The sequence below is a fragment of the Aotus nancymaae genome, unplaced genomic scaffold (assembly GCF_030222135.1).
Source record: "Aotus nancymaae isolate 86718 unplaced genomic scaffold, 86718_ANA_hifiasm-v0.15.2.pri h1tg000018l, whole genome shotgun sequence".
Classification (NCBI taxonomy): domain Eukaryota; kingdom Metazoa; phylum Chordata; class Mammalia; order Primates; family Aotidae; genus Aotus; species Aotus nancymaae.
This window is the reverse complement of record NW_026988430.1, coordinates 22,347,264-22,366,043: the sequence shown is the minus strand read 5'-3', so window position 1 is coordinate 22,366,043 and position 18,780 is coordinate 22,347,264. Positions and strand designations below refer to the sequence as shown.

Sequence of the window (18,780 nt, the reverse complement as noted above, 5' to 3'; positions counted from 1 at the left end):
TTGCCAGCTGCATAAGCGGGCAAAGAATGTAATGTGGAAACCATCCACTGCCACTGGAAAAAGGATCCAAGAAGAATTCCTCAAGCTGGGAACATGAGCTGTGAGCAACATGTTTAAATAGCTAAATATCCAAAGTTTGAATCATATCCATTTATTTGAGGGGATACACTCTCTTCTTTGAGGGTTAAAGAGCCCTTCTGACTTAGACTATAACAAATGTGGTGCTGGAGGAGGTGAGAGACTTGAAGCCCTAGAGAGTTTGGTCAGATTGTGGTTAATGATGAGAGAGAGTACCATGACCCCCTTCGTGAAGTACATTCCATGTTCAATCTGAAAAATCCATGGACTTTCAAAAAAGCCTTTTCTGTACTTTCCAGTGAGGGAGAAAGGTAAGGGAAAGGAAGCTACCTTTTTATTTTAAAGTAATTTTTGTGTGCCAGACATTATTCGAGGTACTTTCAGAAAGGTGGTGATTTTTATCCCCATTTTATGGATGAGGAAACTGATGATATCTGAAATGATTTGCACAGTCTATCACAGCTAATAGGGTTGGGATCGGGATTTTAATCCAAGATCTGGCTCCAATGACCATGCTTTTCTTAACTCTCTTGAAGCCTTAATACTCTCAACAAAGAGTTTACTATCCTTCCCACCCCCATTTTCTTTTTTTTTTTAATACTTATTCAATTTTTAATTGTTGAGTTTACTTTTCTTCTGATTTTACTTTTTTTTTCCTCTAAAGGAGCTGTCTGGGCTAACTACTCTATTGGTTAGAATATGATGCCTTTGAGCCCAAAATCTTGTTTGATCTCAGAATAGGCTAAGTTAATATTTTACAAAGAAAATCTGAGCATTATATGGCATCACCATTAGCCTGATATTGCCACAAGAATATGAGATGAGCTAAGAGTGTGTCTGACTCAATGCCAACCCCAAAAAACAACTCAAAAGCACGTCTTGTTGTTCTCAGATGATCTGAGTTTTCTAAAGAAAAAAGGTCAATCCTAGAAATAAACAGCCTAAATAAGTCATAAAGTCAATTAAGTAAAGATTCCCCTTATATATCTGTCCTATTTTAATGTAGGTAATCAAGGTACTGAATTTTCTATAGACAGGTTGTAGTATCAGCATGATGACGAGAGTAGTCTTCCTCTGCTGTGAATTAGGGCTAACATTAAATGTTGTATGATTGCTGAAGAAGTTTACTGTGCACTAGCTCTCTCTTCCAAACAATTATTTAAATTAAATTTTATGTATTTATTTTTGGTAGCTCCTAGATCTAAAAGGGAATAGTTTTCTTCCCTGACAATGTCAACACTTCTCCTTTTTTCTTTTCTTTCTTTTTGTTTTTTAAGACAGAGTTTCACTGTAGTCACCCAGGCTGGAGTGCAATGGCATGATCTCGGCTCACTGCAACTTCCCACCTCCTAGGTTCAGGCGATTCTCCTGCCTCAGCTTCCTGAGTAGCTGGGCCTACAGGTGCCCGACACCACACCCAGCTAATTTTTGTATTATTAGTAGAGATGGGTTTCACCTTGTTGGCCACGCTGGCCTCAAACTCCTGACTGCAGGTGATCTGCTCACCTTGGACTCCCAAAGTGCTGGGATTATAGGCATGAGCCACCACGCCCAGCCTCCTTCTTTTTTAAAATGTAAAAAAAAAGTCCATCTTTGGTTTTTGCTAGGTACAGGCATTGATCTATTCTACCTTCTTTTCATTTAGTATTTTTAAAACCTACATTTTCTATCTATCATCGTGCTTCTCATCTTAAGAATGCTTTTAAGCCATTCGTTATCTTTCATTTATACCCTGGTTTAAGTGCATAGTAACATTTTCTGTATGGGCAAACCAAGTTTATCGTAGATAAAGAATATACAGCTTTTAAAAATCATTTTTGAAGAGTAAAGAAGACTAATTAATAGAACTAAATCTAAGTCCAGTCTGAAAGAACCTTCTGCCTGGCATAGTCGAAAGGAGTCTTCCCAAGTGCACTTCCCTTACCACTGCCTTAGCAGTTCTTCATTATGAGGTGTTTTGTTTGTTTGTTTGATCTGGAGTCTCACTCTTACCCAGGCTGGAGTGCAGTGGCACAATCTCAGCTCACTGCAATTTCTGCCTCCTGGGTTCAAGCGATTCTCCTGCCTCAGCCTCCCAAGTAGCTGAGATTACAAGCACCCACCACCATGCCCAGCTAATTTTCAGTAGAGAGGGGGTTTCACTCTGTTGGCCAGACTGGTCTCAAACTCCTGACCTCAGGTGATCCACCTGCCTTACCCTCCCAACATTCTGGGATTACAGGTGTGAGCCTTCATTACGATTTTTATTATGTCTTCCTGATTTCTGAGGGATAAAGAGAGAACCAAAAAGACAGATTATGAAGAACTTAACAGTTTCCACATTGCCATTTTTGTAAAATCAGGAAAAGAGTAACAGATGATCAGAGACTAGTTAGGGAGAAAAGTGATCAAAAAACACCTGACATTTTAAAATTTGTGGAAACTTCGAGCTACATATTTTGCCTTCTGTTCATCTTTGTAACCACTTTTTTTCAGGTTGAGTGTGATTCTTTCTTCCCAGCTGGAACTTTCAGCCTTGTCCCCAAGACCAAAGGCTCAATCAGTGTCACTCTGCAGAAAATGTTTTCAGTCTACGAGTGTCGCCTCCTTGGCACTCAGTTGGGACAGTCAGCACTGCCTGTGGCCCAGAGCTAATTAACTGATCGCCATCAGGGCCCTGAAGTGACAGAGGCAAAGGGCAGAGAATGGAACCAAGAGATCATTCAAAATGGGGTTCAAGCTGGGAGGCAGTGCCCGGCCCCCTTCTTTCACAGCTGGGGTTTTGGCAGCCTGTCCTCGGGTTGTTCAGCCTGGTGACCCTAGCTGCCTGTGATTTACTGACTGTTTTACAAACGTTTCCTCACTCTGGGAGGTTTGATATACTCTTCATCCTCCTCAGCTGAACCAGAGTCACTCAGTCTCTGAGCCAAACCTGACTTTGTTTACAACGTTTCCGGAAATTTTCACAGAGGGAGGGAAAGTCTCTCTTCTCTTCCAGTGTTTTATTTTCAAGTCAACACTTTCTTCAAGTTTATTTGTGCTAAACCAAATTCTCCTACAAGGTATTGCTCTGTATTCAAATGGGAATTGCTACATTTCTATAAATAGAATGAAGGTCATGTGAACGAGTTTAGAAGATTCTTGATATCTCATTTTACAAGGCCTTTACATTTAGCTCACTATTTTTTGAAAATAATATTCTATGTTTGGATTTGTCTTTTTTTCCCACATTCATATTAGACTGAGCATTATGTGAAAAAATTGAATTTGGGAAACATTGAGTGGAATATTTTGTAAGCTGAAATACCCATGTTAAAAATAACAAAATGTGTTGTTGCTTCATTGTAACTTTCTTAAAAACAGAATTTATAGCCTCTTTATTAAATATTTCTAGAACATAATTGCCTCTGAAAACACAGTACCAGGGTTTTTTCTTTAAATCTCATTCCCATTAATTGCTCAGTCTTTATCTTGGCTGAGAATGAAAAACTGCCTTGGAATTTACTAAACATTTAGAAAAACTCGAAGAAAAATTAGAGTTGGCCTGGCCTGGGGGCTCATGTCTGTAATCCCAGCACTTTAGGAGGCTGAGGGGCACGGATCAGTTGAGGCCAGGAGTTCGAGACCAGCCTGGCCAACATGGCGAAACCCCTTCTCTACAAAAATATAGAAATTAGTCTGGTGTGGGGTCACATACCTATAGTCCCAGCTACTCAGGAGGCTGAGGTGGAAGGATCACCTGAGACCAGAGAAGTTGAGGCTGCAGTGAGCCATGATTGTGCCACTGCACTCCAGCCTGGGTGACAGAGTGAGACCCTGTCTCAAAAAAAAAACAAAGAAAAAACGAAAAATTAAAGAATGATAAGATGAAAGTTTAGGGAGGCCGATTCCATCTGCAATCGAACGCTTACTTTTGGTCCACACTAAGAAGAAATTAGGGCTCAAGCACTAATAAGTATGCAATGGATTATCTTTATTCTGTTCATCTTCCCAGCCCACTGTTAAAATAGAAGCAGAGTTGTAAGACTCTCTTATTAGAAAGTAAGTTTCTTTGGAATTTATTTGTCTGGGAAATGTAAGAAGTATTATATTTCTCATTTCTACCTGTCAATAAAAGATTGAAACTGAAAGAAAGGAAAAAGCATTATTTCTTTCCTCCTTTTCTGTCTTCTAGAGCCAGAACAGACAGAATATATCCTAAATTGGATACAGCCAGAGAAGTTTCCTGATAAAATATGTTTTAGGAAGGAAAAATTGTTACATTTCAACATATCCAGCTGGACTTCCTGGTGGGCCTCCCACATTGTCAACATCAGTAGCATTTATTTGTTGACCAACAGAAGACCACCAGAATGAGGTATTTTCATTTCTACGTACTTCTAATTCTACAGGAAAGATAGCTGTTGAGAGAGCTAGTATGAAGGAAATGGCAAACAAACACCATAGGTGATCCTGTGTGACATTCAGGAACTATTGCAGACTTCCAGGACTCAAGACGGTCTCCTCAGCCATAATGTCATTGACCTTGACATACTCAGAACAAATTGGTCTTTGTGATTGCTACCACATGGTGTAGCGCCTCCTAATCCTGCCATTGGTCTGGAATGAAGCAGGGCAGGAGAAAGCGTTCCTCATCAGAGGATGTGCTTCTTTTATGTTCCTTAGACTCTTGCCCAGCATGCTTTCCCCACTCTGTTTAGTCTTAAAATGGCTAATTTAAAGTTCCTTAAGCTTTGTAGGAGCCACGGAGTGTACCTAGTTTTGCCAAGCAAGGACTGAATAGGTGAATGGTCATTGTATTCTTAGAGTGTAAAACTGTTTCAGGGCCAGGCACGGTGGCTCACGCCTGTAATCCCAGCACTTTGGGAGGCCGAGGTGGGTGGATCACGAGGTCAAGAGATGGAGACCATCCTGGCCAACATGGTGAAACCCTGTCTCTACTAAAAATACAAAAATTTGCCAGGTGTGGTGGCACACACCTGTGGTCCCAGCTACTCAGGAGGCTGAGGCGGAAGACTTGCTTGAACCCAGGAGGAACACAACCAAAAAGACAGCCTTTCTGCTTGGTTAGGAAGATAATTTATGTCCCCAAAGCTCTTTTAGTGATCTGTACCCATCAGACCAGTAGAATTTGAACTTATTTTCCATCTGAAGAGTCAACTGAGATGAGTAATTAGGACACTCCTCACTTCCGGTTTTCTTTTACAGCTGTAGGTTTTTTCATTTATATGGAGAACACAAGTTTTAGCCAGTAAAAGTTTATGTAGGCCCTTCCGTTTCTTGCACTCTAGTTACAGGCACCTACTAAATGTTTCTTGAGTGAATGAGTGAATCCTGGACAGATTGGGATGTATGGGATAAGTCATAATCCTTGCAAAAGCCTAACTAAACACTGTTGAACCATTGCCTTATGCACAGGGCAACCTCTGTCATTCTCTGTTCATCATGTCCACAGTGTTGCCCAAATTCTGAATTAGATGCTTATTTAGTGTGGAGAGTAACTTTATATTTTATAATCAGTAAGGTCATACTTAACTTGGTTTGTACATATTAATATATCTATAAATGTTGGTAGTTCCTTTGTGGCACTGTGAATGACTATAATGTTAACTAAACTGGATTTTTAGATTAGAAAATTGTGAGTGGGGTCCAAGTGCAATGGCTCATGCCTGTAATCCCAGCACTTTCGGGGGCCAAGGCAGGTGGATCAACTGAGGTCAGGTGTTTGAGAGCAGCCTGACCAACACAGTGAAACTCGTCTCTATTAAAAATACAAAACTTAGCTGGGCATGATGGCACATGCCTGTAATCTCAGCTACTTGGGAAGCTGAGGCAGGAGAATCACTGGAACCCGGAAGGTGGAGGTTGCAGTAAGCCAGGATTGCGCCATTGCACTCCAGCCTGGGCAACAAGAGTGAAATTCTGTCTCAAAAATAAATAAATTTAAAAAAATTGTGTGTGTTGGGGGGATCTCCTATGAATATGCCAGTTTTTACTTTGATTTAATCAAGATGTGTGTGTGTGTGTGTGTGTGTGTGTGTGTGTGTGTGTTCAACTTCCTTTCTACATGGAGTCAAAATAATTTTGTTTGGAAAGAACAGATATGTTAGAGGCACAAGTGACATGTAAGCTACAACAGAATATATTTTTCAAGTACCTCTTTATTTGAAAATGCAATTTAGTATTTGTTCTTTCTTAGCAGCTTTTTGAAGTTTTCTTCACATGAACTCTTGAAATGTGCCAAGGATAGCAGAGATGTTTTTAAAACATTTATTGGCTAGACACATAAAAGAAGAAAAATTCCCCTTTTTCTTCTCTGACCTCGTATTACTGTATCACTTATTCTCCAGCCTATGTTTCTCTCTCTGGTGTACGTGATTGACATCGCTTTCTTGTCAATACGTGCCATACTTATACATCTGTTTGTTCTTCTTACTGTCTGCATATTAATAATAATCTTTCTAGATGCAGATATATATTCATTTAATATTCATTACAACTTTAGGGTGCAGATACTGTTGTTATTCTTTGATAGATGAGGAAACTAAATTCAAGAAAGATCACAAATATGTCCAAGGTTACAAAGACAGTAGATGCATGACTAAATTCAAACCAAGATGCCCTGGCTCCTGAGTCTGTGCTCCTGATCGCCAAACTCATGGCATTCTATTCTGTGCTAGTATTCTAGTTAACGGTTTCCCTTTGGATGTTGTCTAATATTTTTTGCATTTACAAACAAAACTGCAGTGAACATCTTTATACATATTTCCTTGTGCAGTGGTTAGCATCTTAAAAGCATGAATATATCTGCTCTGTAGCCTCCTACCCAAATTTCTATATTGCTTTAGAATCCAGAGGAGGAGAAAATCTGCCCTTACATGGCGCCAGGAAATATGCTGGCAGAGGGCCTATTTTTCAGTTTTCTTAGAGTTGTGAGACTTAAACTACGAGAAATAAGGTACATGTATATATGTGTGTGTGTCTTGCTTAGTGAGAAGTGGTGGGTAGAAATAATTTTTCTGTTTTTGCTGAGATCTTATTAGTAACATGGCTAAAAACATTGGCTTTGCAAAATTCTCAGTAAGATTATTGTTCTTAAATAGAATTAGAGGAGAAAATTACTATTAGTCTTTTATATGAAAAAAAACTTAAGAGATAATGCTGATCACATACCCTTTTCCTATTGTATCTTAATAAGTAGCTTATTTAATCTTTTAGAAAGTGGTCTATAAAAAATTTGTTGATTTCTACTTAGTATTTCAAATCTAAATTTAGGATGGGAAGGTTTCATGAACTTTCCAGGGACTAGTAGCTTCCTATTCCACTTTCCTGGGCTTGGTATTTTAGTTATTATATTGCATACTCATGTAGTTGACTTTTCATTGTATTTCATTTTGTCTAAAGCTGAACTCTAAGCTCTTACTCAGCCTGACTTTAAACCCATGGTTTTGTTTTCTAACATTATTAATGATTAATATTGAAGCACCAAAGAAATGTGCTAGTAAGTGTCGTTAAAAAACAGAATTTTTCTTCTGTTATAGACACTTCCTAGCCTCAGCTTGAGTTTAACTCGGATCTCATTAGCCCAGCTTAATTTGAGAATGTTCTAAAAAAAAAAAAGAGGGAGAAGCAGAGCACGTGGTCAACCCAAATGCTAATATGAGAGACGCCCTTTTATAAAGCTAGAAGTCCGTGTTCTGTGAGGAAAGCAGGTATCCATGTTGTTGATGCTCCCCAGAGAAAGCCTCAGACACATTTTGTTCCCAAACAGAATTAGAAGGAAAAGGTCTGCTTAGCTGTCTTTTCCTGTTTAAAATACAGCTGCCCCTGCAGTAGCCTTCAGCTCGCCGGTGCTCTCTGCAAACTTGCGGTGCAAGTCTATGATATAAGTGGTGTGGAGTGGTTTTGTTGCTAAGAGAAAAGTGCTAAAAAAGAAAAAAAGGAGGGCCTATATCTCTTGTATAGCTCAGATCCTTTGGGTATTTAATGTACAGTTTCAACAAAGGACACTCAGAATTATACCTCTGGTTGGTTCAAAATTGCTTAAATGTTGAAACATATGGTCTCATGTTCCATTTGTTAGGAAACAACCAGCTGTTCTCAGCCTGCCAAATCCAAGTAAACATCCACTGTGTGGAAGAGTGAATCTGAAGTGGTTCAGTAAAAACATAAAAGCTGTTTTTGCTGAAGAAGAAGGGGAAAAAAAAGGCCACCCCGAAACAACAGCTAGTGAAAAAAAAAATCTCATTCTAATAATGTCTTTTCCCTGGCTTACTTAGAGTGGACTGGGGAGCGGGAATGACTCTAGAGCAATTTCAGTTTAAAAAGATTTGTAGGCAAGCTTGCTGTCATCTTCTGTTGGTGAAAATCATGTGATTGTCTTGGTTACAGTCATTATTTTAATAAAATGCAATTATCTGAATAATTAATTTATTTGACTACTCCACTGTGTCCTCCATTCACAGAGGCCAAAATGTCAAAGATCAAGTAGATTGGGAGAATAGGAAAATTCTCATTATAAAGGCGAGGGGAGGAGGGAAAGGATGAAATATTTGGAATTTCAGTGCAGTGGTTTCTATTTATCTGAAATGTCAAGGGCAGTGTAAAATGTATTTTTAAAATGTGTTTCTGTATGGTTTGTGCCCATTCTTGGCATGGCTGTGGCTGTACAGAGGCCATTGTTCTTTGAGGAGTATGAGGGGGTGTCTTTGTTCAAAGTGACAAAAAGAAGACTTGGAAGACTGGGCTTCCTTTGTTCCTGTGCGGTGCTGTAAAATTTGGTTTGAAATTAGGACCTCAGGGAAGGACCTTCAATAGAGAGCTTTCATTTCCTGCCAGCATTTTAATCACTCTGGGGTTTAAAGTGGATGGCCGGCCAGCATAATGGCCCTATGTTTAATAGAACAGCTTGTATCTTGAAGGCCAGTTAAGGGATCTGTCATCCGCCCAATATTCGTCTTTTCTGTTTCCTGTCCATTTATGAAGATCACCCACCCTTTTAGGTGGCTTCCCTGGATCATTCTGTAGGAGAGCTATTGCCACTGCTTCTTAAAGAGGCTGAACAGAAACCCAATTGAGTGTGGTCCAGTCTTCAGCTCACGCAGGAAAGTTCTGCAGAGTGCTTTAGTTAGACAGGAAATTCACATTTGGGAGTTGGTTCCATCAACTGTAGAGGGAATGGATCAGATTTCATGAAAATATAGAATTGGAAGAAGATTAAAGTTTATCCATATCTCAGAATTATTAGCGCCTATTGACCTGATATGTGCTCACGTTGTCACTGTGGTGGAAGTTAATGTCATCCTGTCACGCACAGGGGTAACTTATCTCCTGAGGGATGAAGTAACCCAGTGGGTTTGATCCTGTTGTATATAAAGGAAATTCACAGTTTTTCTAATACAGTGGCTTGTTAACTCTGAAGTCAGGCTATCTTTGGAACCGTTTAGAAATTTACCTTTATAGTTTATTAAATGATATCCAGAACTCCTAAGGGAGTAAATATTAGAGACAAGTCTTGAGAAAGAGCCAGCTGTAAGAAGTAAGGGTTCTGAATTTCTTCTCCAACTCATGCTTAGTGGGTAAGAGTAAGATAACATCAGTAAAAGCCTGAGATTCACTAAGTTTTCATCTAGACCTGCCACTGAAATCGCTCTGTGACCAGGTGCTAAGGGTGGCCTTGCGTTGTCAGTAATAGTGAAACACTTGGCAGAGGTCATTTTACTAGCTTGGCAGAGGTAATTTTAGGGGTAACTATTAAATAGGATCACAAAGTGTTTCCCTAATTCTGAGTAACACCATGCATGAATGAGGGGAGAGAAGGAGGGGACCTTTTCAAGTACTAGCACACTCTCTATCCCGTCTCGTAGCCAGATGTGCTGCAGACAAGCAAAACCACAGAGAAGCCACTTTTCATGGACATTTTTCTTTTTTGCAGATACATATGTGTTATCATGGGGCAACAAAGGCATGCATAAACCTCATTCAGCAAAACTGAAAAGATTGTATCAGCAATCTGTCTGAGCCAGCTTCATCCATACCCACAGAGACGATGAGCTAAAGCCTTAGCTCCCATAGCCTTCCCTGAGCTAGGGTCCCAGCGCTGAGTGGAGGACAGGAGGAAAGGCCTTGGGCACGGGGGAGAAAAGGCAGTTATAGAGAGTAATTTTTGGAGGCATTCTCAGTTATTCAGAAGAAATGGAATGATGTTAAAATTCTCCCAAAAAAGATTGGTACCACCTCCCCTTCCCTCTACCCCCTCAGTAATCAGTAATCATTGTCTGGGATGTTCAGATGATAATCCAGTTGGCCACCAAAGGCTTGTGCTTCCTTACTGACTGTATCTGTGATCTGTAAGACTTTTCAAACATGGGTTTAAACATCCACAGACTCCTGGCTCTTTGAGAGCCATTCTCCCACTATGTCCCTTTTGACTTCTTTTGTCATGTCTCCAGCTGCAGATTTCCTAGCTGCCCAATTTGAGCCCTTTTGAGTTGGCCTCCCTTGGATGAGTAGCTGTTTGAAAGCTGATTTAAAGTGAGTGTTGTTTCACCTAAGAGCTGTTGGCTGAAAAGAACGCTGTCTACCACAGCAGAGGTGGCCAAGAAAGGCAGACAGGCTCTCCTGAGGTTGGTATCGTGGATGTGCATTGGTCTAGTGGGAATTATGCATCATTAGACTGAGATTCTTATTTTTGCATCCAGGTCATCTCTCCATCAAAAAAAATGCCGCTGACATTTCAGCCGGGGAACCATCATTGTACTTACACAAGTCTGTTCCCACACATGAAATGTTATGATTCACATAACCACTCAACAGCTCATCTGAAGGTCCAGAATATGTTTACTGGGTAAAAAATTTCAGGCATAGACTGGGAGAGAAAGCTGCCCACCAGGGCAGCGCCTTAGAATAAAGTTAATATCGTCAAAGATCTGACTATAATTCATTTCATTCACTGTTGCAGTTTGCTGTGTGGGTGTTTCTACAATGTGGGAAACTGGTTTCATTGAAGAGTCTGAATATTTTGTAAGGATGTGAAGAGTTGCAAATAATCTTTTCTGTAAGGCTATGAGGGGAAACAAAGCAGCTAATGTTAGAAAGAACTGGTATACTATTGTCTTCTGTCATTTGTAAAACTAAATAGGAATATTCTGGACTTCACAGATTTATATCCTCAATTTACTGCTCCTTAAAGATTATACAAAAGGCATACCTGTGAAAAGATCTGTTCTACTGGAAGGATAACCTATTTTGAAGCTCAAATAGTTTTATTTTTATTTACGTATTTATTTTCAGAAATAGAGTCTCCCCCTGTCACCCAGGCTGGAGTGCAGCAGTGTAATCATAGCTCACTGCAGCCTCAAACTCCTGGGCTCAAATGATTCTCCATCCTCAGCCTCCCAAAGCATTGAGATTACTAGTGTGGGCCACCACGCCCAGCCTTGAAGCTCAAATAGTTTTAAAATATAAAACGATATATGTAGTAACAAAGCATAGTTCTTTGTCTATAGAAAATGTATCTATATGTTCAAAGAGCTACCTAAATTATTCTACTATATTAACAAAGTATAGAATACAGTTTTATATATATATATATATTATATGCTGAGGCAGGGAGAATTGCTTGAACCTGGGAGGCGGAGGTTGCAGTGACCTGAGATCATGCCACTGCATTCCAGCCTGGGCCACAGAGCAAGACTCCATCTCAAAAAATAAATAAATAAACAAACATTAAAAAAAATTTTTTTAATGAACTATAGAAGTATTATGATGGACTGTTCTTTGTAATTAACAGGTCCACAAGCTAGTGACCTTTCTGGAAAGTACTGAAAGCTAACTATTCGGAAGAGTATGGTCTAGCTAAGAGTGTACTAAGTAGATGCTAACCAGTAGCTAGCAATAGCAAGCTTGTTGTTGATTTCATTGCAGAAAATTTACCACTCACATGTACTTACTGCATTGGTTTACCCTCAAGAAAAAGAAATACAGCCTCTATATACCTCTTACACCCACTAGTTACAACTAATCAGGATCTCTTGATAACTGGAACAGATAAACAGGAAATATAACCAGGATTAATTTCACATATTATCTATTATTATAGTTTTTCCTAATCTACTGCTGGGCTTAATCTAATTCTTTTCAGTTCAGGGAACTAGCTTCCTGAAAATGGACGACAAGGGTACATTTTACCTATGCCTTATGCTTTAACTCTTTTTAGAGAGAAGCAAATCTGTTTTGAAACTCATATATAAAAATATTTCAGGGTCACTAGCAAAAAAAAAAAAAAAGTACTTTCTTAGTTGATTCTTTTTGCTCTGAATGGAGAATCTAGAAATCTGAGTTTTTACTCATCCCTGTCAGTAACTAGCTCTCTGTCCTTTTGACACTTCACCTCTCTGTTCTTTAGTTTAGTGTTTTGTGAAACATCTTCACTAGATGATTCCTGACCTCCCTCTAGATTTGTAGTAATTCTATTGACAGGCAATATTTAAATGTAAATTTCCAAACACCTCTATTCCAACATCTCCATAGAGTGGGAACCAACCTGCATTATGCCACTGACTATAAAATACAGAGGAACACACTCTTTAAGCTACTTAAACTCAAACTAAAATTGTTAGAATTTAAAGAAATGTGGAAGGTTAACATTAACCTCACCCAATTTCCATCTCTTTTCACATTTACCTCCTTAATTTGCTAACCCTCAGTTCATGTTATGCAGGCTCCATTAAATGTGAACACTAATGTCTCTTGGTGCAGTAGTTCTCAACCTTGACTATACATTAGAATTCCTTGGATACCTTTTAAAAATTTCAGTTGAAGTTTTAGCACAGGCATCAGTATTTTTTTAGATTCCCTGAGTGATTGCAGTGTACAGCCAGATTTGAAAACCTTTGTCTTAAATCTCTGTGCTTTTCAGGATATAATATGTAAATTCACTTTTCTAGTATATTCAAATACGTATTTTGGTTGGTTCTCCCAGTAGTAGATTGCTGATATTTCAGAACTCTCTGCTGAATATTGTCTATATATGTTATTCCATACTAATTTCTCTGATAGTCATATCATTTCTTTGGAGAGAGAGCACTGTTTCAGATTAGGCAGCACAATATGAATTTTCTATTCCTATTTCCTAAGATTAAGCTAGCAGAGAGAATCCTTAGAGTATCATGGGATGTCCAGAAATTCAGGATGACTTGAGACAGATGAATGGATTTAGGGTGGTGTTGATAAGCATTTATTTATAACACAAGATGCTCCTAATGGGATTTATATCACCATTTTGTCAGATTTTTCTTAAGTCTACAAGATATTGAAGGGGAAGCTTTTTTTTTTCCCCAGCAGTTGGCTCTAGCTGAAATAGAAGTATAAATATACTTAACAGCTCAAAAACAACTTACCAAATGGAAACGTGTAGGATTATAGTATGTATCATTGTACCTATGAACTATGCAGCTCAATAAGTATTTGTTGATTTTATTTTATTTTATTTTTTTGAGATGGAGTCTCTCTCTGTCGCCCAGGCTGGAGTACAGTGGTGTGATCTTGGCTGATTGCAACCTCCGCCTCCCGGGTTCAAGCAATTCTCTGCCTCAGCCTCCCGAGTTGCTGGGATTACAGGCACCCACCACCATTCCTAGCTAATTTTTGTATTTTTAGTAAAGACAGAGTTTCACCATCTTGGCCAGGATGGTGTTGAACTCCTGACCTCGTGATCCACCCATCTTGGCCTTCCAAAGTGCTGGGATTACAGGGGTGAGCCACTGCACTGGGCCTATTTGTTGATTTTATATGATGTGAGATGATTTTCAAATAGACTATTCCATGAAAATACAGGATTTAAATATGCATCTGCTTGAATCTAAATACCTTCATATGGGTAGTATGCAAAGTTGTTTGTCTACCATGTGTAGTTTAAAGTTAGCACTAGTTTTGGCTGGGTGTGGTGGCTCACGCCTGTAATCCCAGCTAATATGAGGTGAAACCCCGCCTGTACTCTAAAAATACAAAAAATTGCCGGGCGTGGTGGCTCATGCCTGTAATCCCAGCATTTTGGGAGGCCTAGGTGGGTGGATCACAAGGTCAGGAGATAGAGACCATTCTAGCCATCATGGTGAAACCCCATCTCTACTAAAAATTTAAAAAAAAACACAAAAATTAGCTGGGCGTAGTGGCATGTGCCTGTAATCCCAGCTGCTTGGGAGGCTGAAGCAGGAGAATCCCTTGAACCAGGGAATCAGAGGTTGCAGTGAGCCGAGATCACACCACTGGACTCCAGCCTGGTGACAGAGCGAGACTCCATCTCAAAAAAAAAAAAAAAATACAAAAAATTAGCTGGGTGTGGTGGCGGGCACCTGTAGTTCCAGCTACTTGGGAGGCTGAGGCAGGAGAATCGCTTGAACCCGAGAGGCAGAGGTTGCAGTGAGCCGAGACAGTGCCACTGCACTGCAGCCTGGGTGACAGAGTAAGACTGCATCTCCAAATAAATAAATAAATAAATAAATAAAGCAAGCACTAGTTTTAAAGTATCCTCCATTTTTTTTGTGATAGTGAAAATCTAGATTCCTGGAAAGAATAGATTCTTTTTCTACCTGGATGATTTCCAGCCCTTACAATGGTTTGGAAGCATTTGGTAGGCATATTGTGGCCCCCAAATCATTTCGTCTTAGTTTGGCTTGCCCCAGTAATGTAAATTATAGGAAATCTTTCTTGAAAAAGATAAACAGGAACTAAGAGCAGAAATGCTACCCCCCTCATTCCCCCTCGTCGTTATTTGGAGCTATTAAAGGAGTGGGCAAATAAATGAAGGGCATATTCCCAGGACCTAGACACACTCCAAAAGTCTGCATTTTTATCCTGTTAGGTTTTCCAGACCTGATATCATTAGGCAGCTTCCTCTGACTAGCTGATTTTCTTGAGAAACATTATTCTTGATCCTGTAACATCCCACACAGTTTTGCTTCTGCTCCTCTAAGCCCTTTTCCCTCTCTTCCTAAAAGTAATTTTTTATAAAAATTCCTAGTGCCAAGCACAAAATAAACTATACAAGAAAATTTTTGGACTTCTCTATAACAGTCTTGGTGGCTGACTTTATTGCTCCTCTGAGAGGCCTTCAGGCTTTTGAATGAGTACTGTTATAATTGATCACTGGTAATTTAGTGGACTGGTTACCACCAGAATTCTTGGGATTATCCGATCTTCTCCAAGTAGCTCTCCATTTAATATTGCTGTGTTCACCATCTGGTTATTGTATCACAATCTTGATCCAGCCAGAACATGAAGAACTAAGATGGCTAAAGGAAAAACTCCCAAATGTGGGGTCATGAGAGATTATATTGGGCACCTCATAACTTGTTCCTCCTGGAGCTGATTACACTGATTTTATCAGTTTGAAGTCCCCTCTCTACTGCCCCATTCCAAGGCTAGCGTGAGCCCATTATCACAGTGAGTAGTATGTCCAGAAGGTTGGATAATGCTCCTTTTCCTAGCTGAATGACTGAAGACTGAATTTTCCTAAGATTGCTGGGCTTACCTTAAATTCTTCTTTCAAAATGGAAAATGCCCAAACCCCAGTCTGTGTGTCCTTAGAGCCAGGGAAAAGGACCCTGAGATGTACGTGCTCTTGGCATCAGTTAAATTTCATGTTCCTAGAGGTCCTACAATCCTGTATGTAAAGCTACAGTGAGTAATTGCACCTGCATTGTAATTATTTTGGTAACGACTCCTTTCCTCTCACCAAGAGGTACAGGGATGGGTCTGCACAGTTGCTTGCATGAACATTGTGTTTCAAAGAGCTGATATTTGTTGTTTAGGCAAGGAAGACAGCTGATGGGCTGAACATCTCCATTCCATCCTGCTGTTTAGTTTTGTGATTAAATAGCCACTTACTCATTTCCTGTATTGTCACATAACTTTTCAGTTCTCAATTTGCTATGAGGACAAGGACCTAGCTAGGGTTACTGCGGGTCCAAATTTGCCTAGGTCCCAGCTTTACTTGTACCAGTTTAATTATCATTGTTGCTTATGTCACCCAAAAGTGTACCAGTTTGGATGATAGTCACCTTACTTATCACCCTATGTTAAACATAGGAGAACCAAAAGAAAGAGCTACTAAATGGAATGATACCAGAATCTGTGCTTCTAAAGTAATTAGAATTAGCTTGTATGTTCCATTGTTTTCAATACAAGTAGTGTCACTTGAATCCAAAAAAGTGATCTTCCTCCTCATTTTCTGTTTGCTGATAAAGGATGGCTCTCTAGGATTAGAATTCTGAGCTCTGTACCTAATATTTTTATAGGAAATATGAAACAAGGCAGTAAAGTCCAAAAGCAAACAGGTCTGTAGCCTTTTCAGTAAGTGTTCACTCTTCTAATGGGGGATGAAGGTGAGTAGATGATGGTAGAGTAGGTTGTCCTCTAAACATACAACTTCTCAGAAAGATCCTATCCAGTAATCCTGTGTCTCAGTGGTACCCAGTGAGACCCTGGAGAGGAACATTCCAGTGATTCCTTTCTGGGCATATTTCCTAGGGAGTTTTGGGAGTGTTCAGGTTCAGGACTTTTGGGGCAGATCTCAATATATAAAAGTCTTTCTTTCTCAGAGGTGGCCCACTGACTTGGTCTCTGTGTGCCCATATTACTGGTGCTGCCAGCTCAGGGAGTTTATGAAAATTTGATGTAGAAATTAGATTGTTGCTTATCTTGTACCTTCTTGCTCATAGTATTGACAGTCCCACTGAATTGCTTGAGGCAGATAGCATCTCAGCGATCACTGTGCTATTTCAGCTTTCTGCTGCTGACAACATCAGAAGTGTTTTAACAGGGTTTTAATGGGCAGCCTCTGTAGCTCCTTGGAGGGTTGCAAATAGCTGCCGTGAGAAACCCTCTCTGCTGCTCTGGGCTGACATGCCCTCTTTTCTCATCCAGCTGCTGCTTGTTTAGATGGCCGCCGTCCTGGTGACAAGCACTTCTTATTTGGGCTGAGCAGTACTAGGACTTGAATTCCAGAGATGAGATTGTGTAACATAAAAAAGGAAAGGTCTTTTAAGGACATTTTCTTCCCATCCTGTTTGGGGTAGGAAAATCAAGGCAGGTTAAGCGGGGAGAGGAGTAGGCAAGAAAGAGGGTCTAACCAGAAATAAGTTTGCCAGTTCCAGAACCTTTCAGAGGAAAATCCTGGTGTGCAATTAAATCTAAAAAGTTTTCGGACAGGCGCAGTGGCTCACGCCTGTAATCCTAGCATTTGGGAGGCAGAGGCGGGCAGATCACAAGGTCAGGAGTTCGAGACCAGCCTGGCCAATATGGTGAAACCCCATCTCTACTGAAAATACAAAAATTAGCTGGGAGTGGTGGTGGATGTCTGTAGTCCCAGCTACTCAGGAGGCTGAGGCGGGAGAATCACCTGAACCTGGGAGGCGGAAGTTATAGTGAGCCGAGATCGCACCACTGCCCTCCAGCTTGGATGACAGACTGAACCCGGGAGGCGTCTCTACTAAAAATACAAAACAAACAAAAAAACTAAAGTGTTCTCATTTGATGGAGTCACATGAATCTATTTGGAGAACGTCAGGCCCAAAGCTTACCCACATTTAATAGCTTACCCACATTTTAGAGTTTACAGTTAATTAATGCTACTTTGTCAACTTGGTTGCATTATTTGATCTTCAGATTCAACAAAGTAGCTGAATTCTCAACTAATGACTTAAAACTTCAAATTTTAGGATTAAAGGGAATGGGTATCCACTCCACCTGGAATTCTCTTTGCTGAAACAATAAGTTAGTGAAATGAGGTAATACAATGACACTACATTGATTTCCCCCCTGTGGCGCCAAAGACAGTTCTTGATCTCTGTACCAAGTGACAACAGGATACTCGAAAGGGAATTAGTGGTAAGAATGGAAGAAAAGAAAATCGTGGCCAAATTAATAAAGTTATTGGTGTCATACAGGAACTTGGTCTAATCAGGAGGGGCCTCCTGAGGAAAAGATGTCTGTGTTCCACCTAGAAAGTGTAGTTCAGGCCGGGCGCGGTGGCTCAAGCCTATAATCCCAGCACTTTGAGAGGCCAAGGCGGGCGGATCACGAGGTCAGGAGTTCGAGACCAGCCTGACCAGCATGGTGAAACCCCATCTTTTTAAAAAAACAAAAAAGTGTAGTTCATAGTAGAATCCCAGTGCTGCAGTGTTGGTGCAGGTATCAGCTGCTATAGTCATTTCTTTACATCACTTTCCCTCTCAGGGACATGGAAACAGTAGTTTGCCTGGCTTATGCTAAAGGGGATCTCAGAATACTTTCTTCTAATGTGTGTGTGTCTGAGAGAGAGAGAGACAGAGAGAGACTTCCTTTACTTCAAGCCCTACCTACTTAAAATTGTTTTTTTATCGTTATCATTATTCACAGTGTTTCAGGCTGCCTGAAAAAAAATCTCCTATCAGACACTTAAGGCCATTTCACAGCTTTCTCTTCCCAAACCAAGTTGATAGTACTGGGTTATCATCTGTCCTTTAGAGATTTAAGATTCTTAACTTCTTGTCACCAGCAGAGGCATGACTTTAGCTATTAAGGGATAAATCTGATTATCACTATTGGAAGAAAAAAAAGCCAGTACACCTCTGGGACACATGGCATGGATTCTTGGGAAGGCCCCAGCCTGTTTCCCCTTCACTTTCTTAGAGCTGGGCATCTTTCCTAAAGCTGCTGATGCTGTGTATTATTGGGACTGTT

At 40.1% G+C, this 18,780-nt stretch overlaps 1 protein-coding gene across 7 annotated transcripts in view; it reads left to right on the top strand.

Moving 5' to 3' along the window:
• Nucleotides 1-18,780, top strand: part of BCAS3 (BCAS3 microtubule associated cell migration factor) — a 695,431-nt gene that overhangs the window by 512,226 nt on the left and 164,425 nt on the right. The window contains exon 24 of one of the 7 annotated variants that reach the window (XM_064378435.1): nucleotides 4,232-4,826. The exons of the other annotated variants lie outside the window; for them this stretch is intronic. Within the exon in view, the coding sequence (XP_064234505.1) occupies nucleotides 4,232-4,413 (182 nt within the window). The 3' untranslated portion in view covers nucleotides 4,414-4,826. Of the gene's footprint in view, nucleotides 1-4,231; nucleotides 4,827-18,780 lie in introns of those variants that run through there. 7 annotated transcript variants of the gene reach the window in all.